Source organism: Pavona decussata, unplaced genomic scaffold (assembly GCF_977016875.1).
Source record: "Pavona decussata unplaced genomic scaffold, jaPavDecu1.1 SCAFFOLD_6, whole genome shotgun sequence".
Classification (NCBI taxonomy): Eukaryota; Metazoa; Cnidaria; class Anthozoa; order Scleractinia; family Agariciidae; genus Pavona; species Pavona decussata.
The window spans coordinates 7,150,631-7,178,272 of record NW_028145430.1 but is presented as its reverse complement, the minus strand read 5'-3'; the positions used below and the strand labels follow the sequence as shown (position 1 = coordinate 7,178,272).

The 27,642-nt window shown below is 39.2% G+C and overlaps 2 protein-coding genes across 7 annotated transcripts; both read left to right on the top strand.

Moving 5' to 3' along the window:
• The first annotated feature begins 3,756 nt into the window (after window positions 1-3,756).
• On the top strand, window positions 3,757-27,271 carry LOC146489529 (uncharacterized). 6 transcript variants are annotated; one of them, XM_085109286.1, is made up of 13 exons: window positions 5,581-5,598; window positions 5,956-6,093; window positions 9,687-9,790; window positions 10,228-10,305; window positions 12,145-12,294; window positions 14,059-14,173; window positions 14,455-14,639; window positions 15,325-15,543; window positions 16,124-16,291; window positions 19,880-20,059; window positions 20,746-20,889; window positions 24,445-24,704; window positions 25,897-27,271. In XM_085109286.1, the coding sequence occupies exons 3-13, from the start codon at window positions 9,694-9,696 to the stop codon at window positions 26,002-26,004; spliced, it is 1,704 nt and encodes a 567-aa protein (XP_084965412.1). In that variant the 5' UTR covers window positions 5,581-5,598; window positions 5,956-6,093; window positions 9,687-9,693; the 3' UTR covers window positions 26,005-27,271. The 6 variants fall into 6 exon arrangements, with proteins under 6 accessions (XP_084965425.1, XP_084965400.1, XP_084965419.1 ...); XM_085109299.1 differs by lacking the exons at window positions 5,581-5,598; window positions 5,956-6,093 and adding an exon at window positions 3,757-3,993 and having other exon boundaries at window positions 9,670-9,790; XM_085109274.1 differs by lacking the exons at window positions 5,581-5,598; window positions 5,956-6,093 and adding an exon at window positions 3,758-4,022.
• Window positions 22,317-23,546, top strand: LOC146489530 (uncharacterized). Its single transcript, XM_085111718.1, has one exon. It carries the CDS (start codon window positions 22,320-22,322, stop codon window positions 23,337-23,339), a length of 1,020 nt encoding a protein of 339 aa, XP_084967844.1. The 5' UTR covers window positions 22,317-22,319; the 3' UTR covers window positions 23,340-23,546.
• Window positions 27,272-27,642: the final 371 nt, after the last annotated feature.

Below are 27,642 nucleotides of genomic sequence, written 5' to 3'. Positions count from 1 at the left end.
AATTCAGCGCCACTTTTGCAGGAAAAAAGATGTCACCCGTCGACATGCGGACCGGCCAATGGTCCAAGCCGGTTTTCACTTTGAAGCACAAGATTACGACGCTAAATTAGAAGGTCTGAATAATTTGATCAACTTATCGCACTATTTTCGGTTTAAAAGCCTCTTGTTGGAAAATCCAATCGGGTTAAATTATTAGGTACTCAGTGGCGGGCTGAATAGGATCACGAGTTTATTGGATTATCCTACACGAGCCGCAAGCAATGGTCTCCACTTGAATTCATCAGTTGTCATTTTATTAAAGGGAAATATTCTAAGCACGATGGGGATACCACAACAATGTTTCCTTTAATAGAACGTTTATTCCTTGACACTTAAAGCTTTCGTGCAGTTCTCAAGACTTTTTTCTCTTTAGTATTTCCTGTCTCTCTTAAGAGCTCCTTGTTGAGGCGGCCGTAGTCACGAACTCTGTCAAAAGAGGTGCCTATAGATTAACTGTCAACGGTTCAACTTTGACGACAACCGTCTCAGAGGAAATCATTTCTAACATTATCGAAACGACCACGAAAAACATCCTACGGAAATTCAATCATTATAATGCAATGGAGGTCTGGATAACTCGAAACACAAATCCGATATTCGTTTTTATAAAAGGAAAACCTCACGTCAACAAGTCGATTTATTAATTATAAATAATATACTGAAGAAATAGAGCGTTGCAGTACGTCCACTGTGTTACGCCGTAACCTATGTGAACAAACGTCGGGTTGGTTGGTTCCTCTTTCTTTCAAAGCTTTGTCCGTTTGTTTCTATTGTATATCTCTAAGAGAAACGGCGACAGTAAAGAGCTGACAAGTGCAGCGAGGAAACAGAACCAACTCTTGTATGACTATGGCCCCCAGGTCCGGCGATTGCGTGCTACAAACCGAACGAGTGCACGCACCATAAATCTTCAGTGAACTCATTTCTTTTTTCTCGAAAAAAAAAAGTTAAAAAAACTTTATTTGAGTGTCAATGAATTTAGCGCAGAACACTAACTGTGGACACTCTCCAGATCGAATTGAAATTTGGAGATGTCGAGAAAAGAAAAGAAAAGCTGGGGTCAGAAGAATCGAAATGTTTGTTGTCCGAATCGACGTCTACGCCGTCTTTTTTTTTTTTTTTTTGAAAAATGACTTCTTCTTCAAGACTGAAACTAAAATAGATTTACCCAGTTCATAAACTATCCAAATGTTAAGAACTCCCTTTAAAAAAACTTAGGGTAGATATGAATCACGTGATTTCATTTCGTGTCTCTTAGGATCAGCAAAAACTAAGAAATAGTCACATTATATAATGAAAATATTTTGTATTTTTCGAGATATGAACATTTTTCTCACGCCTAGGCTGTCCTACTGAAATCAGCCAAGATCTTTGCCTTTAATTTAAAGCTTTGGTGTCAGTGCCTTTCTGGACTCTAGTTACTAGCTTCAGCTATTACAACAACAACAACAACAACAACTAACAAACAAACAAAAGAAAAAGAGAAAAAGTGAGAAAACATTTCTCGTATAAATGTGTGACTGTTTCAGAAATGTTTGTCGCTGGACAAGACTGATTTCCGTGTATCATGCCGGTTGAATTTAGTTATTTCTCCATTTTTCAAAAGTAATTTATTGCGTTTTAAACAAACTTGAATACGGTAAATGCTTAAGCATTTAGTTGTTGCGCATTAATTGCGATAGAGTCGGTTGATGCTTTCATCCTTCTTTGTACAACCAGCAGTTTAACTAGGCAACGCAACTGACAAAACAGCACCGTGACAACAATATTCGATCATTGAACTCGACTTTCTCTGATCTTAAGTGTCCATATTTCATATTTTCCTTAAAAGGAAGACAACGAAATAAACATTAGTAAATTATTTTCCATTTATTCAAACTACGAAGATAAATGAATCCGTGACAAAATTTATCTCTCAATGACGGACCATCTTATAACTATCGTGAAGGGTCGCTTAGCTCACATTTGTTCACAAGTGCTTTCATCTGCTGCTATAATTTGCAGCGGTTACTGAATAAATTTGTTCTCCAGACTGGCATTTATAGTCTATAGTGATTTGATCATGACTATCTATTATGTTGAGATCTCAGCAAAAATGGCCTTGACTGACCTTTAGTAGTATTGATGATTTTCACGTCACGACTGTGCCCAGTCTGCTCAATGTTGTCCAGCACTTTTTCTAAAGTACTGCTAGAAAAAAAGTGTGATTTCGAAATAACAGTTGACGTTACTTTTTATTTTCTCGGAAAACATCGCAATAAGTTTTCAAGTGTTTATCACCGCATAACCGAGATTGGTGACTTTAGTTTTTCTAGACCCTTGGCGCTTTCCTTTTAATGGGGATTCCTTTCTTTTCTTTGTAAACTGCAGTCTTTAATACTCAGATCTACAGAGCAGACTGAACGACCCATCAGTGGATCATTCCGTTTCGTGAACGTGCCTTTTCAACGAGGGAAGAGGGTAAGAAAATGTGTTAGTCTGTGGTTGTAATTTTATGAGATCGACTTAACCAGGTGAAAAAAGGATATTTGGTGCGGTTAACTGCCACACTGATTGGAGTTCTAGTAGTTGTATAGATTATTGCTCGAAAATATTTTTAAAAACATGCTTAATGGATTGCAAAGGTCACGGGGTTCATGTGGAGTTGTCGCTTATCTTCCCGGGTTATCTTTTATCGCATCACAACTGCTCCGCAGGCAGCGAAAGTTTGCTTACATAATATAAACATAACCTATTTCTAGTTATGCCTTGTGCGTATGCACGTGGGACAGACCTTACGTTTCCATATGTATATATGCTACACGGCATCTAAATTTAGACAAACTGACCTTCCATGTTTGCACGTGGCTAAAAATAACTTCCTTAAAATTTTTAAAAAAGCCCGGCGTTCGTGAAATAAATTCGCCGCTCGAGTTTCAAGAGCATTTGAATTGATACAACACACTGATTTCTGCTCACGATCTTTCTTCGCCCTTGTAGCGCAAAACTTGAGATTAAACATGTGGTAAATTTAATCTGAAATGGATTTAAAAATCACATCGGATTAAAGAATGGAAAGTCCGATTGAATTATAGTTAATCCTATTGATTGAAAAAAAAAAATTAAAAACTGTAGCCACGTAGCGCCCAGACGCTTATTAGGGTTCAAATTTACCTCAGTCTATATTGTCTAAAACACAACATGAAACAAAAGAAAAAACCAAAACAAACACTGCACACGCACATGAAAACAGCTCACGGTGCAAAGTCACGTTTATGTTAATATCATATTGCGTCAGTGTTTAGAGAAAATCAAAGGAAATTAACTCAAACGCATCGCAAGGCTGCCCATGGTCTGCAAAGGTGAAGATAACACATTCATGGTTGTGTTGATGCATTTTGTGGCTTTATCTGTCATTTTATCTTCTTTTGTTCCATACAAAAAGGAGCGGAAAATTAACCTCTTCAAGTTTGACCTTGTTATCACCCAGCCAGCGTTAAAAATAATTACAAAAGAATCATTTCTTTGTACGACCTTCATTTACAATTAAAGCATTGTTTAATTCACACATGGTAAACGTTGTCTTGTTAACACGAAGCTAAAAATATATTTGCTCATACTTTTAATGAGTGAATGAGAAATTTATTATGCGGCGCGCGCGCCTAAACTCACAGCACGGAAGCATAAAGTACAATTTTCGCGCTTAAACTGTCGGCTGTTTGCTCTGATCGATAACACACTTGTCACTACCCTACCCCACTGAGCCACACCTCCACTACTGGCATGCTGTCCGATCCTGACGTAACAGCAAAACCGCTATAATTGTTTTCGCTTTCTTCCGAAGCCGAGTGTGTTAAAGTGCACCACTTAAGCCCAATATCAGCCGTTTGTGTCATCGTTCCTACATACGTCAGTTGGTTTCAGAACTCGGGAACTTCGGCCGGCATCAATTGCGTCTTGAAGGCTGCTGTGAAGGTTGCCCCGGTCGAAGCGAATGTTACAGGGTATGTATTTTGGACAGTAATACACTTCTCCTTTCTTTGTCTTGGTTGACTTCGGCTCTTTGTAAATATTGTAGTCTCATTGCTCACAACTTGGCATACAGCATAAATCGCGTTTCTAGCTGCAAACCTCTCCCCTGGGGAAACATTTGTACTTTTTATTTACATTCGTGTTGCGTGTATAAAGCACTAGTAAGGCAACTTCTGACATGCATTGTATTTGTACGGATTTTTATGTTGGAAGCAAATCTCGCGGTATAACATAGGCTCATCTTCTAACCATGACAAATACTACTTCTCGGGATATTTTTAATTGAGTTCGAATTGACTCTTTGCTGAGAATAATTAACACACCGTTGCTTGATAAATTTATATATATATTTTATTTTTTCTATTGTTGCTCGAATCAGTAGGATATCAAATTTGTCATTGTTTTACGAATTCAGTTTTAATGTTTTCTTCTGTCTGTCGTCACCAAAACGTTTCCTGTCACGGAAGAGCAAACCGAAATTTAGTAATTACCGGCTGCTTCAGTGAGAGTCTAGAGAGTACAGTTTGACAGAGAAAAATGCCTCTAAGAGAGGAATGCTTTTGTTTTTCAATTCTTTGTTCGCAATCAATTTGCTGAGCGGAAGACCTCTTCATCAATGAAATCTTGGGCTTTGAAACAAGAGGCTTTTCCGGTTTCATGGTTTGGTCGAAATTTCCTGTTACGATGAGAGCTAGATAAGAGCTCAGCGCGTCGTACGTAAGCCCAGCTGTTATGGAGGTCGTCTTTGAAAAATGTTATCCTCAAGTAAGTCTGCAGAGTAAAGTTTATTGGATTATTGTGAAACTGATTTCGGTTTCGAGATACCTTTTGTGGCCTTTTGTGTTTTTGGTTGTTATGAACGCCCACAATAGCGATCAAGAGATCGAAATCTTAACTATTCTGCATAAACTGATTAGCTGAGATACGATTGACCACACATCAACCTTGAACTGTCATACATATTCAATATGAACCCTCACGGATGAGGTGACTCAAAAGCTGACTTTTTAAATTCATTTTCCACAATATTGAAATTACACTTCCACAAAGCTATCCTTTGTTAATCAAGGAAAGGTTTGTGAACGTGATTTCCTGTTGTCACCGACAGTCAGTTTGGCGTGCGTTTGATAAGACTAAAATAACACACAGTCCACTGAGTCATCCAATACGTTATTTTAGGACTGAAGTTATCTTTATACTGGAACATGAATGGCACCAATAGCTTCGCGCGGATCAGTGATATCCTTTGTTATCTATCATAAACCTTTCGTTCTCAATTGAAAATGTTATCTCAAGACAAGATATACACCCACATTTTCTAGAATTTACACGATTTCTAGCTCTCTGCTATGGATGCTTTATTGTCACGTACTTTTACGGTATAAATTCATCGTTTATGCGTCACTCGCTTCAACACTGGATCGAGTAACACAAGCCGGTATTTGTTGCCATACCGGCAAACTTCTTTTTGGCGGGAAACACTCCGCGCGAAATCCTTTACGCAGACGACGGAATCTGTGAAGTTGGAGCTACCTTCGCACTGTGGCGGTATTTTTAATCCTTTTAACACAATTAACCTAGCTAGAAATATCTTAAACGAATTCTGTGGCTTTCACCGAGTGAAATGACACATGACAAGCTCTTTGGATCGATCGTAAATCAGAAGTACTTGACAATTGGCATTTATTTGAAAATTGCGTGATGATGGCCCGCAATTGGCTACTGAACTGCCTCATGTCTTTGAAACATTTTAAATAAATTCAAATGGGATCAACTCTTGGTTTTAAAGCTTTACTGATGTATCATGCTACCAAATGAGCCACTGAGATAAGGGCCACAGAAAAGTGAGCAAATATTAACGGTATGAGTGTGAATAATTAATATATTGGTCCAACATTAACATAGGTGGCTAATGTTTGCTCATTACGCTGCTGCGAGTAATTAATGTACGGAGTTTGGCCGGAAGACACGTTAAGGGTTGATAAGAGCTCACAACTGAGAGCTACACTGGTTTAAAGGACAGTTCAAAACTCTGGTGACGAGGTTTGTATTTATTCTTTCTCAAACTTGGGATTTTTTCAAATGAGTTAGATATCATGAAAAAGAGGGTTACTATCGAGCTTCAGTTGTAGACTGGTTCAAACGATTTTTTTTCTTCTTCTTCTTCTTCTTCTCTCTCTTTCTCTTCATCTTAAAGATATAGCGCTACGAGAAAGAATCCTGGGTGGTTTGTGATACGTATTTTCGCTGATCTGTACTCTGTAGTTTCCACCCGGCGTCAGCCGGGAGTCCAGTTGGAAATAGAGCACACTCATGATACTCCAGGCAAAGGGAAACTATAAGCTATCTTCTGATTCACACCAACTGTAATGAATTCTACAAAATGCGTTTTAAATTTGTCCACACAACTTTAACTGTATCGTGATATTTTGAACATGTCTCTTTATCGGAATCTTCTTTACCAGCTCCGGTTATACTGCTCTTGTCTTTATCTAATCGATAAGATGCAGCTATCCTTCATATCTGGTCGGATTATGCGAACTGGCAATCCATTACCTCATCTGTAGGGTTAAACGATAAAGATAATTCACTACATTTGTAGTTCAGCTCAATGAAACTTTAGCGACATTTCCTTCAGTAGTACATTAATGTGCCAATACTGCCTGTGTATCTTTCCAGCTTACAAACACCGTTAGATTCGCTATATTGGATGTATGTTAGGAGGACTCTTTATGCTCTCGTGTTGGCTATGTAATGCTAGAGTAGTGATTATTTGGGATCCGGTGATAGAGCGCGACTTTTCCGTCTATCCTTTACTTTAAACTGACCGGCTAAATGTTGGTATCCAAAGATACGATTTAATGTTAGTGAATGTGGAAAGGGTGTTTAAACGGGAAAATTCGTTTGAATTGGAGGGAGTGTTACCTTAGAGTACTCATTGTTATCTTGTGGTATTGACGCTGTGGTCACTAAAGATGCTTCTTTTGCTTCAAAAACGATAAATGAACTAAGAAATACTCTCTGTTCCTTTTTGTTTATCGACGGATACGTCGTGTTTACTCTCACTAAGTGATATCTCACTTTTGTCATGTTACTCACTCACGTCTGATGTCAGAGCAAAACTAAATCTATTGCAAGAGCTTTATGGACTTACATTTATAAAATCCCCCAGGGGAGTAGGGTGTACTACATACTTCAAACTTTAATTTTAGTATTTTAAAGGGTCTAAAAAAATGTCAACTGAAACTCATTCGACTCACTCATCTTCATTGCTCCCGGCCCCGGCATGCAGTGAGAACCGAGGACAAATCCTGGTAGGAATTACAACGCAAAGATTTGGCTTGCCGCCGGAAAAGAAATGGAGTTTTTGTTGATCTTTGAGGTAGAAAGGGGATATATATATTTTTTTTAATGAAAGGAGTACCAATATCGCTAAGATTCGGTGTGTGAAAGGCTTTGGATCGAGTACCCCCCCCCCCCCCCCCCCCACTTTTCCAGGCTGAAACCTCCAATAACATCTATCCAGCTAACGCAGGCTGCTCGTTCAATGAGGCCTTCGGGCAAAACCTTCGCGTGGGTTAACTGTTCTTGCTCTGGTGGTAGAGTTGATCACTTGTAATTTCTGTTTTACAATATCGGCTGCAATTTTACTTTGCGTCACTTCATTCTCTAGTTTTCGTTCCTAATCGTTGTGGTCAGATCACATCACACTTTTTTCTCCAAAAACGAACAATTATTGCCGGAAATGAGCTAGGATTGCTATAAGATTGTAGAAAGTGCCCTTAATTTCGTTGTAATTTGCAAATAACATTTGCTTAAGGTCGCGCTGTTAATTACCACAAATGGCTTTTAGCAATGACCTTACAGAGCTCCAGGTCATGTTGAACCCTCTAAGCTAATCACGGGCTTTATCCCTTACTTTAAGAGCGCCAAACGTGAAAATGCTGTTTTTAAAATTGCATTCGAGAAAACGGCTTTTAGTTGCTTCTCTGATTTGAATGAATAATCACACTTAGTAACTTTATGAATACACATAAGCTTCAGCCGTATTTTTCTGCAAAAACAATCCCTCACAAAAATATTGCTCTATAGATAAAATCGTCCTCTGTCTCAAAAGCTTTCACTAGCTTACTAAATCGTTACAGATCCACAGAAAATTACTGTTTCATACTTTGTATGTGAATTTATATATAGCCACCTGACAGTATACTAAACAGCAAGGCACTGGAAACACACCCCGCACGCACTGAGGGCCTTCATGCACGCATGAGAGGAACTCAGTACTCTTCAGATGGTACATTATACCTCGTAATTATCAGGACCCCTGTCAATAACAAATTAAATGCAAATGCAAGCCTGATCATATTTCATGGCCACATAGGAACCGTGGGAGGGAAAGTCTTTCAGATCCACCTACTGAGTTTTTTTTTTTTTGTATCGACTGTAGTACTGCAAGTCTGCGTGCAAAATACAGTTAACATGGTGAAGAAAGAAACTTACAAACCCTCTTCTTCGAACAGATAAATGGCGGACGTGACTGTTACAGATCATTACAAGCGTGAATAGAGTAAAGTGGAATTTTCTCGCATCTTTGAAGGTCATCATATCGGTCACTCTTTGTTCTGATTTTAGCAGGATCATGATGACATAAGCTTCTTAAATCGTTGTTGTACGTGGAGTGAGCCTACAAGCGTGTTTCTTCGAACTGAAGTTGTTTGCGAATATCCGGTTCATATTGCTTTCATGAGGTCAGCCCAGCTCAATACTCAGGCAGAACAGTACGTGTGCTTCGCATAAACACAGAGATCATCGGCTGAGTCTCGACAATGAATAAATAACAAAAGCAGCACTTGAGAGCTGTAATAGATATGTTGTAAGACAAGAAAGTGAAGAAGCCAGTTACGCACTTATCAATGTCATTAGGCCAGGCTGGTGTGGGGCATCCAACGAAAAATAATAAACCATAATTGCACTACCAGTAGGCGTTTGAAAGGTTTATCAAATCTCCCGGCTTGGTTCTGGGATTTGACTTGACATTCCAACCCCATGATGGACATTCTGGGGAAAACCGACACTTCTACTCCTTGCCCATCTATCCCAACCCTTTTATCACCCTCTCCCCCTCTCCCCCTCCCCCTCCCAAAGATATTTTGTCTGGGCGTTTTATATGTCATAAAGTTAACCTTCATCCCAACATTTCATGTCTCGTGCAGCTTCCAAATGGGCTGTTAGCAAATTACCTAAAAAGTGTTCTGCCCACGTGGCCTATTCTTAAGGCCGTAAGATAATTTTAGAACTGTCACCAACTATTGGAAGTGTGCCCCTTTTTTATTTGCTCACCGAGTGGAAAAACGGACTTACGACGAGTCGATTACGTGTGATTTACGTCAACAGCATGATTGAATGACAAACATAGTTCTTGGGGCAACAACATAAAGCGGGGCACGCCAGGTTAATTACCAAAAGGGAACGTTGCGCTGCGAACATTGTGTATGTCACGTACAGGGCTAAAGAGTCCCAGTGTGAATCGTCGAAGTAATGTGCATTTAATGTCTTCCCATACCTCTAGGGTAAATTGTGATATCAACCGGTCTCTCGGTCTGTACGGATTTCTTACAGTGCCTTTGATTTTGCAGCTTAGTCATGGATCTGTGGAGATATTTGCTGATACAGGCAACAACTTTATTTTTCAATGGAAATCTCTGTTATTCAAGTCCCGTTAACATGAACAGTCATCCAGGTAATAACGAATAGCCACTACTTTTTTTCCTTTGGAGTCTTTGTTTTCTTGGTCGGCCTATTTGTTTGTTTTGGATCATTTCCCGCAAGGAGTTGACACATTATGCCGGCATAATTTCGAGCATCGAACATATGCCGGCATAATGGTACTATCTTCCGCCACAATTATTTTGTCTGTTTTACTTTTGAAGCCATCAATGTCAGTTAAGGTCAAGTCTGTATTTTAAAAATTTCTCTTGATATGCTGCTCGATTCTATGCTCTCACGTTTAATATAACAACTCATCAGCCAATCGCTGTTGTAGCTTCGGACAGTGGTTCTCATTATCATTTATTATCATAATTATCTTTTATTTTTGTTTCCAGTTTGTTTATTTATTTAATTATTTAATTTTCTTTCTCGAAGATTTCGATTTATATTCGATTTTTCTCTTATCAGGGATGTCCGTTATCTCTCAACCTTTAGACGATGGACAGGACTTTACTGTAATGGACTGGATTAGCGAGGCCAACAAACGTAAGCATTACATACATGTAATACAATGGTTTAAAGACCACTTGACAGGATTATCTTTTGGGTTTTCTTCTCATCGAAATAAAATGCTTTAAAATCGTCCCTTTTTGTTCCAAACACGTCAAAACAAATATTTGACTCAACCGTTCTCGTGGAGACCGAAAATTAAAGATGAGATATTTCACAAATTCTTTATTATGGTAGCTATGTTGAAAAACAAAGAAGGTGAGGTCTTTTGTTCGTCATTTGTCTTTGATGACTCAATGAAGTCAAAAACAACACCACTGTTTTTGCTGCTGTAAATTCGTGGACAGCCGGATTTCCTTTTACAAAACATATTCTCCGCGACATTTGCCACAGAGATTTTCGGAAGGAAGTTCAAGCATCTTTTAAACACCTCACAGCTACGATACTCCGAAGCTCACGTAACTTTCATTGTTCCATACTGCGCCGTTTCCCGCCCAAATCACGCGACCTTAAGTCGTGTCCAGTGGCCGGCTGGCACATCCGCGAGAGATTTCGTGATGGATTTCACGACAAAATAGCTCACAGTTAAAACAACCGAATTCCGACACGAATCAGAAGCGAACGTGAGAATTTTCCTTTGCTGTTGTTACTGTTGTTTCTTTTCTCAAAAAGGACCAAAAGAAAGACAAAGAGAGCTGGCTTATCAGCCTTGATGTTTCAAACGAAAAGTTTTATAGAACCCACGTATTTGAAAGCCAAGCTCATACTAGCGGCATAACGACAAAAGGTCAAGGTCACACAAATGCAAAAAAAATACCTTATGTCGATCTATTATGTTACAACTGTGAACAACACAACATAACGACATAGCAGAAATTTAAATCGTAGCAAACGTATAAGGAAAAAATTATGCTTTCTTTCGGTCGGTAGAGTGAACCAGGCCTTATGCTGAGTGTTTTGTGGGAGCCTACTCAAGGTAGTGGCAATGACAAGTTAACAAGGATTTTATTTCAACTTACCCTACAGTGTGTATCCTCTAGATATAAACATAGAGGCTTGCCAAGAGGCTTATAGACCCTACTTTTATCCTCAATTGCTGAAAGAAAGACTATTAGCTCAAGAAGTTGTTTCTGATGAAATATATGTGTCAATAGGAAGAAGTTAATCAGCCAACAAACACTTGGCTTAATCCTCTAGCTTTGGCACACATGGAAAATCCGCCACAGCTCTTGCGGTGAGATTAAGTCTACTAGGAAAGATGACTTGCTGTGAATCCTGGTAGTTCAAATTTCTTTCTATGCAAGTGCTCAGCACTTAGCAAATAAAAGTTTCCAGCATTAAATCGTAAGACGTTAGAACTACAGGGAGCGGGAAAACCTGAGATTCATCGAAACAGTAAATTATACGCTGAGCTTACAGAATAGTGGATCACGGATTGGGGGACAACAAATCACGTTAGAATGGGTCTTCCCGATTGTGTAGCCATGGAATAGGAAGACACGAAACCACCAGGCAAAGCTATTATAAGAACGAGTCATTTAGGAACTAATTCAATCGCAGACTTTCATAGAGAGCGGTATAACTAATTAAAGCTTTTAAAACATTCGTATTCCAAACGATCAATCATTCAGGGGGCTGATTAAAAAGATGGAGTCGCTTAATTTGTAGTTTGCTGTATCCGGGATCTATGGAACTGATAAAAAAATGCGTGCCATACTGTAATATAGAGTTTGTAAACATACACATCCGTGGACCCTGTATGTTTGCCTTCGCATTTCAAACAGTTTGAAAATGCTTGTGTCACCATTCAGCACAAAATGAAATCAAATTTACTGTGATTTAATATTTGAACTAACTGAAGGCCCTCCATTTCAGCATACAACATTGGACACGAAGGAGACATAGCTCTCACGGACAGGGACGGTAATGTGTACGAGAAAACGCGCTTCAGGCGAAACGCCGTGCGGCAGAGAAAAAAGGTGTGGCCCAACCGCGTGATCCCATATGAGATCGAGGAAGGACTAGGTAAGTTTCACCTTGATAAAATCTCACTCTGATTATTGGCTAAGAACGATATGTACTTAGCTGGATATAGAATGGCCTGAAGTTCTTGAAAATTGTAAATACAATAAAATTTGACCACGAGAGAAAAACAGTCTTTCACAAAAATTGGTATCCGGCTGACTTTACAATGAATTTAACATTCCAGCACACTACTTGAAAAACCAAAATCCCCAATTTTGGATTTTGCGTCAAATAGTTTTGAACCGTGGGATATTCGAGCCAAGTGGTTGTTGTTTATTCGTATTGTATTTCCCAGAAGAAAACTTTCCGGTGAACGTGCCACTTGAAACCGCAGCCTCATATACCGACATGATCGCATGGGTACGAGTATTGTACCGCGGTTTCGTTTCCTTAAAATTGTTTTTATTTTCTTAGTGCTATCTTTATTGCGGGGATGATAAAATGTTATAATAATCATGGTTTTATGGTGTGAATTCTGGGCGACCTGCAGAAAAGGCAAAACTCCCGCCATCAACGTATTTCTCTCTATAGAGAGATCTAGCATCGTATCTACGGCAAACGACAAATACCAGATTCGTGTTTACGTTTCCTCAAATGAATTAGTAAAGATACAGAAGAGAATAACTTGCAAAATTATTCTGGTCCGTGATACTAACACGAAACTATTCAACTTCTCTTAGAAACAGGAAAAAGTGAATGACAAACGTAGGGTAATCGTGGTCACGTGGCCATTTTTGCCGTTTTACGTAAACTTCCCTCAAGAGAGGATGAGCTTGTTTCCCTTTAAGCCGGACACATTTACTCGGTTTTGATCGACTCAGTAAAACTAAAGAAGGTCAAAATGATGCTTAAACCAAACTACAGTGAAAATAAATTAAATAGAAGAAAGATCCTCGCAGTTAACACGCAACTTAAAAAGAAAGCCTGAAAAAAATTCAGCTCCCAGTTGGCTTGATAGCTCAGTTGGTAGAGCACTGCACCGGCGTCGCAGAGGTCATGGGTTCGAATCCCGTTCAAGCCTGAGTTTTTTTCAGGAGGATCTTTCTTCTACTTAATCTTTCATCCGCAGTTCAAAATATATGTTTCATATATTCATATTCAGTGAAAATAGAGTCGTTTGAATATAAATAATCGAAGACACAAATAAGACTTTTTTTCGAAGATTTCGGTACAGAACATGACCGGAAGGTCACGCAATGTCTGGAAAAGATGTAAGATAAACTATTTCAGACTGTTTTTCAGTCAGCAACAACGTAAAAATTTCTTCTACAGGCCGGCGTATTTTTGTTTAGACTAACTAATCCACTAATCAGTTCACCTCCTTTGCAATTTGGTTTGAGACTACGACGGCCATTTAAAAATAGACGAAGTTTCTACTGTTTTCCTTTCTCGATTGGCTCAAACTGAATAATTAAATCGCCTACGTGGTGAAACGTCACGGCCAATTTCCCGAACAAATTCCTTCACAAATCTTGATGTCTTTGGCATACAAATTTCCAAAAGAAACTATTCGGGAAATAGCCACGAGACAGACGCATTTCAACACTAAATTTTTCTTTAAGAAAAATGCCTGACACTAGCATTTTAAATTTACAGCTTACCAATTTGATCTTTTGGGTGTAAGGTTGAAATTGAAAATTATGATTAATGTAGACGTGATTAATTTAGTCCTGACTAATCTGGCTCGGTCCATCTGTACCAACCAGCAACTACAAACATTATGCAGATTTTCTGCTTTCTAAAACTGTTTCGTTTTTATTTCAGACTCGTATAAGAATAACATCATGGCAGCCATAGCGGAGTTTCACAAACACACCTGTATTGAATTTAGAGAAAGAAAGAACGAGAGGAACTGGATCAAGTTTAGCCGAGGCAAAGGGTGAGTTGAACACGTCCCAGCAAGTGGAAATTCTAACTTCTAAATACATGGGTGAGATTATTCAGTGTAATCTCTCAACTGAAAGCCACTGAACAATAATTTCCTATGGTAGTGAGGCTCCCCTAGCTAACTTTTGAGCCTGTGGAGAAAGGTCTACAGCCTGGTTATTCCAATAAACTTGTCCCTGACAGACTTAACATTTTCCATATTTCTCCAGTTTTACAGTTCCTTCCAGATGGAATTAAGTTAATTCCGTCGTTATACGTTTGTTATTTGCACAGGTGTTGGTCCTACATTGGACGCCTATACTGGCGCAAGGGACCTCAGAATCTCTCATTAGGTCAGAGATGTAACAGTAAAGGAATAATTATGCACGAATTAATGCATGCAGTGGGGTTTTGGCACGAGCAGTCACGACCTGACAGAGATCAGTATGTAGAGATCCTCTGGGAAAATATTGACAAGGGTAAGTAGAAAATAGTTAAACAAAGATTATATACTGGGAGAATGTCTTTGAATTGGACGGCAAGATGACTGACAAAGACCAACTTTATTTTCTTGCCGAATCTTTCACGGTTGATTTTCAGTTAGCTTTATAAACTCTAACTCCAAGTTATCTTTAGAAAGCTCCGTAAGTACTTGCAAAAACGTTAGTAAACATGGGTAAAGTATTGTGATTTATTAGTCGCCGCGCGAGAAGAATCCTTATTCTTCATTTGTAATACTTGTACCTCTTTTTAGTGTTGAGGTTATTTGCAGTTTGCGTAGTAGACGCAAGAAGACATTATTATGGGAACTAATGAAACGTTAATTGCAATGCTGGAAGCTTTATGATTTACTAGCGGTGATAAGTCCAGATCTTTAATTTGTTGAATAATAAGTGGTTGTTATGAAATACTTTGTTCCACAGTAGAATTATTAGTGAACTTTCAAAGTTCTCTTTGTTTCTTGATTTAAATGCTAGCGTTTCTGTTATAGTGCCTTCAACAGTCCCGTCACTTAACCGCCATTTACGATTCTACCCGAAATGTCCGCATTTAAACGACAAATCCAGATCTTTACTTACTATGGTAAAGTTGTTGGTTCCCCTCGGCTTACAGGTTACCTTAAATCAAGGACGCTGGCTTAAGACTGTAGCCTTTGTTTTATAGGTATGGAAGTTCAGTTCAACAAGTACAAACATTCCAAAGTAGATAGTATGGGTTTTGAGTACGACTACAGCAGCCTGATGCATTATGGGAAGCGCACATTTTCCAAGAACGGCAAGTCGACTGTCCGAGCGCTGAACAACCCTTACATGTCCCTGGGGCGAGGAGACGGCTTTAGTGAACTCGACATCAAGAAAATGAACGCGCTGTACGACTGCAAAAGTAAGTGTATATGTCCGTCCAATTTCGGAAGCGTTTTTGCTCTTTCTTAGGCCACTTTGAATGTTCTTCCGTAATCAAGTCTGTGATCATTTACTCTTTTCAAGAGGAGGCGTAGTGCTGTAATGGTCAGAGCTTTCGGTCTGAAGATTTGGGGGGTTAGTGGTTAGAGGCTACTGGGCTGGCCTCTTTGCCCATGTATACACCTGGGCAGTCAAAGATAATCTAAAATATTTCTTGTCGATCTAAAGATCGGAGACAAAATACTAGAAGTAAACCTGAGATGGGCTAAAATCCCGTCCTGGGAGGAGTAATAATATTCTTAGTTGCTTCATGCCTCAGAAATCGAATTAACTGAGTCCGTTCATAATGGCCATCTGGGCCCGACTTTACCCAGTCGTTTAACATGCCTCTAAAGTATAATGTTAATCAATCCTGCGCAGTTCGCAGTCAAGCATTCCTCAAGTTGCTAAAGCACTAATTGCTTTTCTTGACACAAGAAAAAGTAATTAGCAATCCCTTCCTTGTAATATCATGAAGCAATTCCTATTCGGTACATTATCTTCCATTTTTGTTACCATAGATGAGAACGAGGTAGGATGGAGTGAGTGGTCAGCGTACACCCCCTGTAATAGCAGGTGCATGAAGTACCGGCAGCGGGTCTGCTTCTCGGCGCGCTCGCACTGCCCTGGGGCCGACTCTCACGGGATCCAAACTGACCGAAGAAAATGTACCCATGAGGAATGTTACGGTAGGTTACACATCCGGGTAACACACTAAACGTTGTACCCCTGCGGCGGGAGCCCATGGCTGGGAGATTGTCTTAATTGCTTGAGTCATCCCTTTCCTAAGTAGGTTTATTTATAAAACTCCTTTTCCTGCAATAAGGTATGACGTATGACAATTTACTTGTCATTGCTTTTCTTTGATTGGGTATTTGAACTGTGGACGTTCCAAAGGTCCCCTGAGACCCGTTCTAAAAATAAATCTATTCAGGAAACCGTTGACTCCAAGGCTCACTGAGAGATAGAGCCTCAGGGTCATGGACTCCAGCACATGGGGTAATCATCGTATTATTTACATTGTGTAATAACTCCATATATTTATCTGACTTTCGCGACTCTGGGTGAAAACGTTGGCGTGTGTCAACTGATTCACAAGGAAGCTGTTGGACATTATCTTACTCTGGTTACTTTCAACATGCTACTCTTTGGCTACTCTTTGAGTCTGTGGATGAAATCCTAAAATCATTCGACCATCCAAGCAAAGGCTATTGCGTAATACACAGGAGCCGTTTCTCGAACCCGAGAAGTATTTTCAAATCCGTCTCCGATCGCTTGGGGGTACCTTTTTGTTCCAACTAGCCTAATATATTTCTTAAATTGTAATGTTACACCAACGGTTGAGCTTTCAAATTTGTTAAAAGTCGAATTTCAGCAGATTAACATTTTGCACGTAAAGTAGTTTTTTTGGTCCCGGGACATTTTCAGGAGTTTTGAGAACGCACGCCAGGTTACTATTGTAATGTTGCGTTTGTTTCCTTTTTTTCCTCAAACGAAATTTAAGAAACAGGGAAAATTATGTTTTGGTGCAGAAAGTAATCAGAAATGGCCATCAACTCGTCTCGAGGTCAATCGACCGAGATTGCCGCATAAAGCAAGAGTTTTGTCACTTAAAACTTGACTGTAAATGAAAAACCAAACCAGGGTTAAGATGCACAGCTGGGCTGCGATAAAGGGATTGTGGTCTCATTCCCCTTTCCTTTTGCTCTTTAGTCTCAGGTTTCCTCTCTTGACAGGAATCTTATTTACTCCCTGAAAAATTCCATGTGTGGTTTCTTTGGTATGAAACAAGCTGACTGGAATCAAGCCAAACACTAACACTTTCTAAATATGGCCACACGCGTTACCTTCATTCAAAATTTCATATATAGTATGAGATGTGTATATATAGTATGTATATAAGCGCTCTCAGCAGTGTGTTCCGCATACATATCGAAGAAAATAATGACACTTCCTTGTTCTTTTCATTCTCAACGATGCAATCAAGGAGTGAGCACAATACAATACCGCCTATTGTCTTACAATGTATTCAGCTAAATGCAAACAAGGTAAATTACTTCTGAGTTTAAATGGCGACACATTGCGGTATCATCCACAGACTCAATGGCCAGTGAAACGTTTAGACAGTTTTAGGGAATTTTTGCATCTGTGTACAATTTTGTTTCTCATATACGCTTGGAATCAAATATAAATCACATTGTTCCTTTCGTGATTTCTTTAAAAAAAAAAAAGTAATCGTTTGCTTACTCAAATTTTGTATAAAACAGGAAATACCTGGTTAAGGAAGTTTCATTTTGACTTAAATAATGTTTACACAAAGCCTTAAATTCATTTCCTGTCAACATGATTCGAGGAAGCATGTACGACATCGCGTGATGTAATTTTCATACTTTTTCGGTTAGTGTTGAATAGCTGCACGCTTTTAATTTGTTCCGTTTAAGGACGAAACATGCTACACTCAACGTTAACAAGTTATTTCCTGAAATGGGAGTAATGTAGTGGGCACACCTATGGTCACCTATAGTGCAGAAGGTATGGGTGGGGCGGTTTATTGAAAAATTTCATTGACTGTTGATCGATGGCGTAAGATCAGTTTTAAAACATCTACATGGTGTCTTGAACCGGAAAAGGATTACAGGGTGAGTACAAAGTTGATAAACACCCTGTCATTTTCGCAGCATCGATCTGGCCAAACATCAAGTAATCGGAAGCCGATAAACGGCATGAAATCACATCTCTTTGATTATGAGAACGTTTTTACAAGGCAGAAGAACATTTCCGTCGAAGCATAAAATTCCTTACCATCTATTTAGTAGACTTCTTTACCAGTAGGGCACGAGCTGATAGTCTTTAGAAACAATCCAATCGGAGTGCGGTATTGCCCATATCCAGGGGCCTATTTATATCATAACACATGATATCTTGTAGTACAGCTGTTTTAAGACCGACTTCTGAACATACGGCAATGACAAATAGAAAAAAAATTAATTGATTTAATTTGCTGACAAAAAAATGTACATGCGATAAATAATGTACGTATAGTAGTGCACTGATTTTATTACCAGAGCTCCGACAACAAACCGTTTAAAAGCGTGTGACCACATAAAAGGAGATCGTTTAATAGAAGCTAGGCGGTGTTTAGCCGTCTTGCTATCGACTCGTGCCGAAGTCAATTCACCCTAATTAGCATGAATTAAGTTCGACGTTACTACGACGTCTGAATCAACTGTCGTGCCAGGTAATTAAACATGAAAAGCTCCGTTGCGCTAACAGTTGTGCCAAATGAATTAGCGGGACTTTGATTCAATCGTCGTGCTTATCTTGTGCCAAAACCAGTGCATACAATTGTGATAATGTATTCATTTATAATCACAGTGTGTGTACGTGCACTGTTGTAATGTAGTAATTTTGGTCTTGTACGACTGAAATAAGGGGGCTGGGGGGCTAACTTAACTACAGAATAAGAGTTGTTGCTAGGGGATTTTTAGGGATGGTATTTTGTGATACTCTTTTTTGTACTGTTTTGTGTCGCTTTATTGGTGAAATGTATGAGGGTGAACAGATGGATTTTGAAAATCGTCATCACACGCAAGTAACTAGTGCCAGTACTCAAGTGCGCAGCAGAGAGAAAAATCTCTAAAACTCGGAGAAAAGAGTTCCGAGTTTTTTCACGAGTCGAAGATATCCCAGCCTTCTTTGTAACCTTACGTATGCATTTACTGTTTTGTAGGATACATGTACGTGCTCATGACGTCATAACGTCTAATAAAAACTCAAATTCAAAAAATCAGCACCTATCGGCACTGTTTTCAACTTTCAAATGTGTACGCCGTTTGAGTTTGGGCCTTTTTCTGCTCTGATCACGTGACGTGCCAAATATGGTTGTAAGTCAAAATCTTGAAAACCTTTTTAATGGAAAAGCTTCTTGGTGGAAGTTAGGGTTTCCGAGATATGACGATTAGGAACTTTCCGTAGCAACAATTAGTAACAAGCCCCCGTTGAGTGTGATGCTAAAATAAACTGTCAAGCTACAGTCGAGCTTAATTCAATTGAGGTCCGACACAACGATGTTATTAGACCTTATTACTGTAGTAAGTGGTTGAGAAGCGTTCCATGATAATTCTTTAAATAACGAGTGCTATACATGTTGCTTAAGTCTGGATCTCAGGAGGGCACCGTAAATAATGTGACAGGCCAGGTGAATGATCATTCAGGAATCCAAGTCCTTTACCAAAATAAACCTGTTTTTATTCAGTCCATCTTTCGTATTGTTTCAGCGCCCGTCAATGGGAACTGGGGACGATGGGCAGAGTGGGAAGCATGTGACAAGCCTTGTGGTTACGGCCAGCAAAAAAGAAGGAGAACATGCAGTGACCCGGCGCCAAGATATAGCGGGAAAACATGTCCCGGCGCGGACACACAGTATCGAATGTGTAACATGATGGCCTGCATTGATAGTAAGTGAACCTTGAAGTAACAGATGAGAACATTCTAAGCGTTAACTTCGATTTAAGAGAACATGCTCTCTTGATTTTTAAAAAATGTTAGCGTAACATCAATGAGAATCAAAAAATGAACAATACACCTATAGAGTCCTAAAGTGATGACGTCATAAAAACTAAATTTACGAAATTATGGGATTTTTTTTCATATGATTGGAAAGAGCATGATGAAAAATGCCTACTTGCCAAAAATCAGCATCTTATTGCGATTTGGGGTCGAGATGTTATCTCTGTTATGCCCCGATGACTCCATACAAATCCTTCTAATTTTGCCTCAGTTCCAAACGTTTAACATGTCACCTCCTTCCTTTTAAACCCTACCCCATCCCTCTTCTCCGCCCCTGTCTTCATCCCTCCCCTTCTGAAAGGAAACTGAAGAATTACAATAGAGACAAAATGTTGGGAAAAACCCGACAAGACATACTGTGTAGGTCGGACTTCCGTCGACGTGAATCACGTTCCATTCAGTTTGCGCGAAAAATGAATCGTCATTATGCAGAACAATTATTTCCTCAAGGTACAACTATGATCATGCTTGTGAAACCCATCATTGTTAGCCTCACGGTTATTAAAGCCTCTCTTTGCCTAACAAAAGAAAACAAACGTGCAACTGATCTGACTGAGTTTTGCGTTTTCTTTAGATTCAGTTGATTGTAATTTCAATAAAGATTACTGTCACTGGACAAACGCGTGGAGTAGCTCACCATCATTCAAATGGTACCGTCACAGGGGTACCACCCCCAGCAGAAACACAGGACCGAACGGTGACCACGGTACAAAGAGCGGTAAGCGTACTCGTATTTGTGTTCGTAATGCCTTAAAAACAGTCATGTTTAATAAACCATATCTATCTATGTGCTACTGTAGATATTGAACATCAGTGTTCGTTCTCACTTGAAACATCGCTTCCGCATATCTACTGTACATGCTTTGCTTTGTTGTCTTGTTGTTGTTGTTGTTGTCGCGTCTGAGCAAAAAATGAAATTACCACGACGGACACCAAAACTCAGACATACACGAACCGTAATCAGTTCCTGTTATTGCTCAGATTTTATTTTGTTTTTACAATCCAAATACTTCAGGTCAAAGCCTAAACAGGTTACCTGTCCCAAAAAGTGCCCTCCAGTGAGCTCTCATAGTAAAATGAGGGTCCTGAGCGCTAAATTGAATCCGTTTTACGTTCGTAATAATCGTAGACGCAAGTAGTATGCCCTGCGGCCTAAATACGACTTCACCTTTGTTTCGTGTCTGTTCTGTCGCACTTTGTAATAATCATCGCACTTTGTAATACCTGTCGCACTTTGTAATAAAACTGTCGCACTTTGTAATACCTGTCACACTTTGTAATAACACTTGTCGCACTTTGTAATAAAATAGCTGTCACACTTTGTAATAACAAGCTGTCACACTTTGTAATAACAAATTGTCGCACTTTGTAATAAGCCTTTAAATTACTTTTGAATACGATGTTCTGTGGAAAATAAGTGAATTCACTGATCACCCAGGGGCACAAATACGTTCTTCTTTGATATTTTACTTTGCATGCTAAACTGAGGGTATGAAAAAGAAACGCGTTCTTCTTCACGCTTTCTCCTCGCAATTGTTATTTTGGTGATCACACAGCTTGCTTAGCAATGATGGAATGCAATAAATAAACAGAGGGGAGATAACTCTTGGTTAAAATGAAAAGATGCTCGAGAGGGTTGAGTCAAAGGGTTTGTAAAGCAGATAAAGACTTCTGTATATGATTGTTTTGGAGGGAACGAGGGGGGGAGTCACAGGAATGAAACATGAAAACAATGAACATGAAAAAAAAAATTTGATAATAAAGGTCTTTACAGTCATTTCCTTGTAAAGTTCCTTTTATCTGCAACTGTGCCTTTTGTTTGCAAAGCGACGCTTTTTCAAGAACGAGAGATTCTATTCATTTACTAGTACTATCCAAAATAAACACTAGGCGAGGGACGTCTCATATCAAAATGGTAATTTTTTTTCACGCGCTTACTTTTAAACCCGAAGGGAGCTAATGTTCAGATTCTCAAGACTGGTCACCAGAGGCAAAATTTTAGGTCCCCATAAAGCTTAAACTGGTTGCAACTTGGACGGTCAATATAAATAATAATAATAATAATAATAATAATAATAATAATAATAATAATAATAATAATAATAATAATAATAATAGTAATATGGATCATGGAACATGGATCCCTCTATGAGGGCAGTGCAACAGTTCGAAGAGAGGGCAGTAGAGAAGGGACACACTTCACTGATGAAGGAAGCGCATAAGTTTGCCGAGGAACTGGGCATGAGCCTGTCTTTGGAGTACCCTCAACCGTCGTGCTGGTCCGTGAGCGATCCTGAGACGGAGATTCAGGGGCCAAAGGTCAAAGAACATCTCAAGAAGGCAGATATGGAGAGGCTGAAAGAGAAGATCAAAGAGGAGAAGTGGCATGGACGGTTTTTGCAGGCTAGATGGCAGGATAGCGAGCTAAATCAGAGTGGATGTTTTGCTTGGCTGCGTGATTGGACCTGTGCTCCTACCCATACCATCGCTGGGGTAATGGAGTTGTACGAGCAGCTTACGCCTACTAAGGTATACACAGTCCACAAAACAGGTGTAGAACAGCGCGACGTCACGTGTAGACTGTGTGGGAAATCGCCTGAGACGCTGGCGCATGTGCTAGCGGGCTGCTCTGCTCTGGCCCAGTCTAAGTACCTAGAAAGACACAACGCAGCACTGAAAGTCCTCTTTTTCGAGATGACGAGGGATCTGAGGCTAATTGATTCAGTCCCTCCCTGGTACTCGTGTGCAGTGCCCAAACCAGTCTATGAATCATCTGAGGCATTAGCGTTTTGGGATGTTCCAGTTTATGCTGAACATACCATCGTCAAGGCTAACAGAGTGGACGCTCGATTTGTGGACCACAAGAATAAGAAGGTGTGGGCTGTGGAGATGTCCTGTCCGTGGATGGATCATCGGGAAAAGAAGTCCGAGGAGAAGACGGTCAAGTACGGGCCACTGCGATTCGAGCTGAAGAAGCGGTACCCTGGCTATGACGTTGAACAATGTAACATCATCATTGACGTGCTTGGGGGATGGTCAAGGGATGTAGACCTGACGATGAGGAAGCTCATTGGCAGCAGGGGTTATGACGTATTGAGAAGGATTCAGAAGGCTACCATTTCGAGTTCTCTCAACATAGTGAGAACATTCAAAGCTACCGTCAATTGACTTTCCTTGAGGGAATAGCGTAGAAGCTCCATATCGTTTTTGTGTCGGAGAACTTTTATATTTTATGAGATTTTCATATTTTATCGCTATTTTTTTTTAATTTTTAACTCAGCGGTTTTCTTTTTATAGTTCCTTAACATCGCATAGGTTACGCTGCGCGCCCTATGTGGTTCTATTTTAGCATGCACACGTTTTTTAACTGCACATAATAATAATAATAATAATAATAATAATAATAATAATAATAATAATAACTAAGCTAAACAAATTATAATAAAGTTAATTACATGGATAGTGACCATCTGAACATCTCCACCACAGGCTCTTCCGCTTATGGGTTATGTACCCTCTGCTCTTTTACTGATACAGCATGTCCCTACAAGTTGCTTTTCATTTTCTTTCTCTCTTACACCCCACGGAAACAAGCCTTGTTTTTTATTTTCGTCCGCAGGAGATGCCAGTATATTTCAAATTCGAATCTTTATTTAAGATCTTTTAAAGACCCCATGGTAACTACCTTTCTTAATACCTGAATTAAGCTATCATTTACAATTTAAACTAGTACCTAGCAATGGAGCGGCTTAACAAAACCGATTTTTAAAATTCATTATTCGTGGCGACAAAATGTTTCTGTCAAGATACATCGTAGTCAAGACAAATAACAATTGCGAGAAGCGTGGAGGAGAATGCGTTTCTTTTTCATACCCTCAGTTTAGCATGCAAAGTAAAATATCAAAGAAGAACGTATTTGTGCCCTGGGTGATCAGTGAATTCACTTATTTTCCACAGAACATCGTATTCAAAAGTAATTTAAAGGCTTATTACAAAGTGCGACAATTTGTTATTACAAATTGTGACAGCTTAATTTATTACAAAGTGCGACAACTTGTTATTACAAAGTGTGACAGCTATTTTATTACAAAGTGCGACAAGTGTTATTACAAAGTGTGACAGGTATTACAAAGTGCGACAGTTTTATTACAAAGTGCGACAGGTATTACAAAGTGCGATGATTATTACAAAGTGCGACAGAACAGTGTCATTCTCGAAAAGAAGGTATTTTTTTTGGTAAAACCTCTTATTCGTTGTATTAATTCTTACCCAGGACATTATCTATACATCGAGTCGTCATATCCCGCGAGGTTTGGATACAAGGCTCAATTGATGAGCAAGTCGTTTGAGCCAACAGAGGAGCGGTGCCTAAGCTGGTGGTACAACATGTACGGAAAGACTGTGGGCTCACTTAACGTCTATCTCATAAATAGTCACTTGGGGACTAGAACGAGGCTATGGTCCAAATCAGGAGAACAAGGAAAAGATTGGAAACAGGCGTACATTCCATACAGTTCCGAATCAAAATACAGGGTAAGATGAATTACGTTTATAGTGAAGAGTCAGATTCAAGAAGCCCTCTTAAGGACGATGCCTACTAATACAGAAGTATCTTTGTGCGGTTTATGACTATGCGAGAAAAGCAGTTCTTAGCAAGGGCTATTGGAATCCAAAAAGAAAATTGGGGGTAACCACGCATTTTTCACAGATAATTAAGCATTTGGATGCCAAAAGCACTTGCTCAAGTTCTGTTTTCTCTGCATTGTTTTAAACCGCGTTAAAATATCCCTGTATTAGTAGGCACCACCCGTAGGAAACCCGAGTATCTCGAGATGCGCAGAACGTATGCGCAGTAACAAAAGTAGGACCGTCCTTAAGTTAAGATGCCTCTCAGTATTGTCTCAAAACAATATCACATATTGTTATTTCAACAATAGATTATTGCTAAGAAAAAATAGTCACGATACATCTTAACTTAAGAGGTCTTCGTTAATCTGACTCCTTTATATGTCAGTTCTTGACTAAAGCTTTATAACAGTTTCCTGTATTCGAGATAACGCGGGATAGTAATGCGGACATATACCGTTATCTCGCTTATCTCGTTGTGGCAATTTCTTCCTGGATATCTCTTACCGCCTCGATTTTGGACATTTTTAATTTCCCAAGGTGATCAATGGATGATTCCTCCGTACATGCTAGCACCTCCCAAGGACAGAATGGTTATAAAAGGTGTTGCACCTTGTTCCCTTTCGACAAGATTTGGTGTGTTCTCAGTGTTCTGTTTTGCACAATGTTACTATTCAACCTTGCTTGAAAGTGAAGTCCTTTATTTACCAGGCAAATGCAATTTGGTCGAAACATAAGAAGTGATCACCTTCGGACTCCATACTTTCAAGACCTTCCAGACCTAGACATTGGAATACAGTCAACTCTCGCCTTGCGGACACCTCGCTGTTACGGACAGCCCGATAATACGGACAGCAGCTAAATCCCCGGCAAAAATAAATTACAGACGTTTGACTGAAATAAATTCCCGCTATTACGGACTCTCGCTATTAAGGACACTAACTCGCAGTCCCGGGGGTGTCAACAATACGGAGAGTTGACTGTGCTACGCTTCATCGGCAATAAACTATACATAAAAATTTTCACACATCTGAAGCCAGTTTACCATTTCAAAGTGCGAAAATTATGCTAACATTCGAATTTTGTTGCTTTGTTTCAGATCGTATTTGAGGGTACGCGGGGTCGAGGCTATACTGGGGATATCGGCCTGGATGACATTCAGTTCTTAGAAGGCTCCTGTCAGAACAATGGCTTTATCACATTTTAATGGACGTAAATGACGATTTAGCTTAGTTCTTAATTATCTACAGCACAAGTGCTCCCGCGTCACGGATGGAAAGAGCAAGTTGACAAGATCTAATTTCATAATTTTTGTCAACAGCCGGTCTAGGGAAAGGTCTAGCTAGTAGAAAAGCAATCAGGAAGTTTGTGGGAGAGGGGTATTCTTGGTTAATTCAACATAGTTTTAAACATGAGCCAACGACTGAATGTTTATTGTTCCCTTAGGTTAAGCTTTCGTTTATTCGTTTTTCCCCGGCACGTCCATTCTTCCGCTCGTTGTCGTGCTTTGAAGCAAGAACTCTGTGCCTCTCCTCTCATAAGCACAACATGCTTGGATTTAAGTGTTGGAAAGTGTTGATGCAGAAAATTTGTCTGATTGATAAAGTTAACATTTCCATGAATGCATAAGGCAAGGCAACTTTCTATACAATACGTCCGAGGTAGTTTTCCCAAATGAGGGTTTCAGCTTTTCCTTGCATCTCGCGCGAATAGAGGACCATCAAGTTGGCTTACAGTAAACTGATGGCTGTAAATATTTCCAGAATTTCTCTATTCTTTACTAATGAACAGTTTAAAAATGACTGATTTTCTTTTTTCCCATATCAAAACTCTTTAAAAGGCCTTCAAAAGGACGGTTTTATTAAGCATAAGAAAGAGGGCCTCATTCTACTGGCTTGTACAGCGTACGCAAATAGTTTGGTTTCATACAACTCTTTGATGGACAAAACCCTATAAACTAATAAAAAACAATTGTGTAATAAATGTAATGACCAACTTTCGGATGTATTAATATATTTGTATAAATCAGGAAAGATTTTATATTTTAATGCGGACATTGTTAAATTAAGGTGTATTTTTAAGCCGTAATAAACGTTTCTTAATTTTTTTTTTTTTTTGGTAACTCGTAAAATCTAGGATAGATAGTATCTAGGGATGGGGAAGAGGAATGAATATCTATGTTTCATTTCTATCTTTCTTTGAAATTTCCACTGTGCATTGATTTTAAATCGCATCCCTAAAAAATTTATATACAAAAAAGGCCAAAGAAAACATTTTCGATTTTTCCGTGTTTTTTAATAATTATCATTAATTTTCTCTAAAACATATTTTATACTCAAGTTCTTTTACTTTTTTTTGTTTTATCCACCAGTGCACTGATAATAAACTGAACACTTTGTGTGGTAAAACATGCAAAATACATCTGGTTTCGGTTTTTAACGTAGTTAATAAAATATAAAAGCAATGGTTATGAAGGCTGACAAACGTCTTTGTTATATGTGTTTGTTAGCATTTTTGGCCTTGACCCTGCACAAACAACAATAGATTTTCTGTTATTCGGTCAAGAAAGTGTGAACGTTAAAATAAGGGATTGTGCACGGTCGCGGCCCTTCCAACATAACTGAATTGCTGCACCACTGTTGTCATGGCAAGGTTTCGTAACTAGTCCCTCAATTAACTACGTTTTTAATAATAGGGATACTTTTACGACATAATATAATATGCAAACTTTTGCGAAGGTACTTCATTTCGGTCATAGGTGGCATGTTTGTAGATTTTTCCTGCTAGTCGGCTTTAGTTTTCTATATGCAAGAATTTGCCTAGTTTTTTAATTGATAGTACTTTT

Bases quoted from the DNA above. Each gene is read 5' to 3' on its own strand.
- LOC146489529 (XM_085109299.1), top strand. From the start codon at position 9,694: ATGGATCTGTGGAGATATTTGCTGATACAGGCAACAACTTTATTTTTC. The intron at 12,295-14,058 runs GTAAGTTTCACC...TTTTTATTTCAG, and splicing joins TGAGATCGAGGAAGGACTAG to ACTCGTATAAGAATAACATC. The intron at 16,292-19,879 runs GTAGGTTACACA...GTATTGTTTCAG, and splicing joins TACCCATGAGGAATGTTACG to CGCCCGTCAATGGGAACTGG.
- LOC146489530 (XM_085111718.1), top strand. From the start codon at position 22,320: ATGAGGGCAGTGCAACAGTTCGAAGAGAGGGCAGTAGAGAAGGGACAC.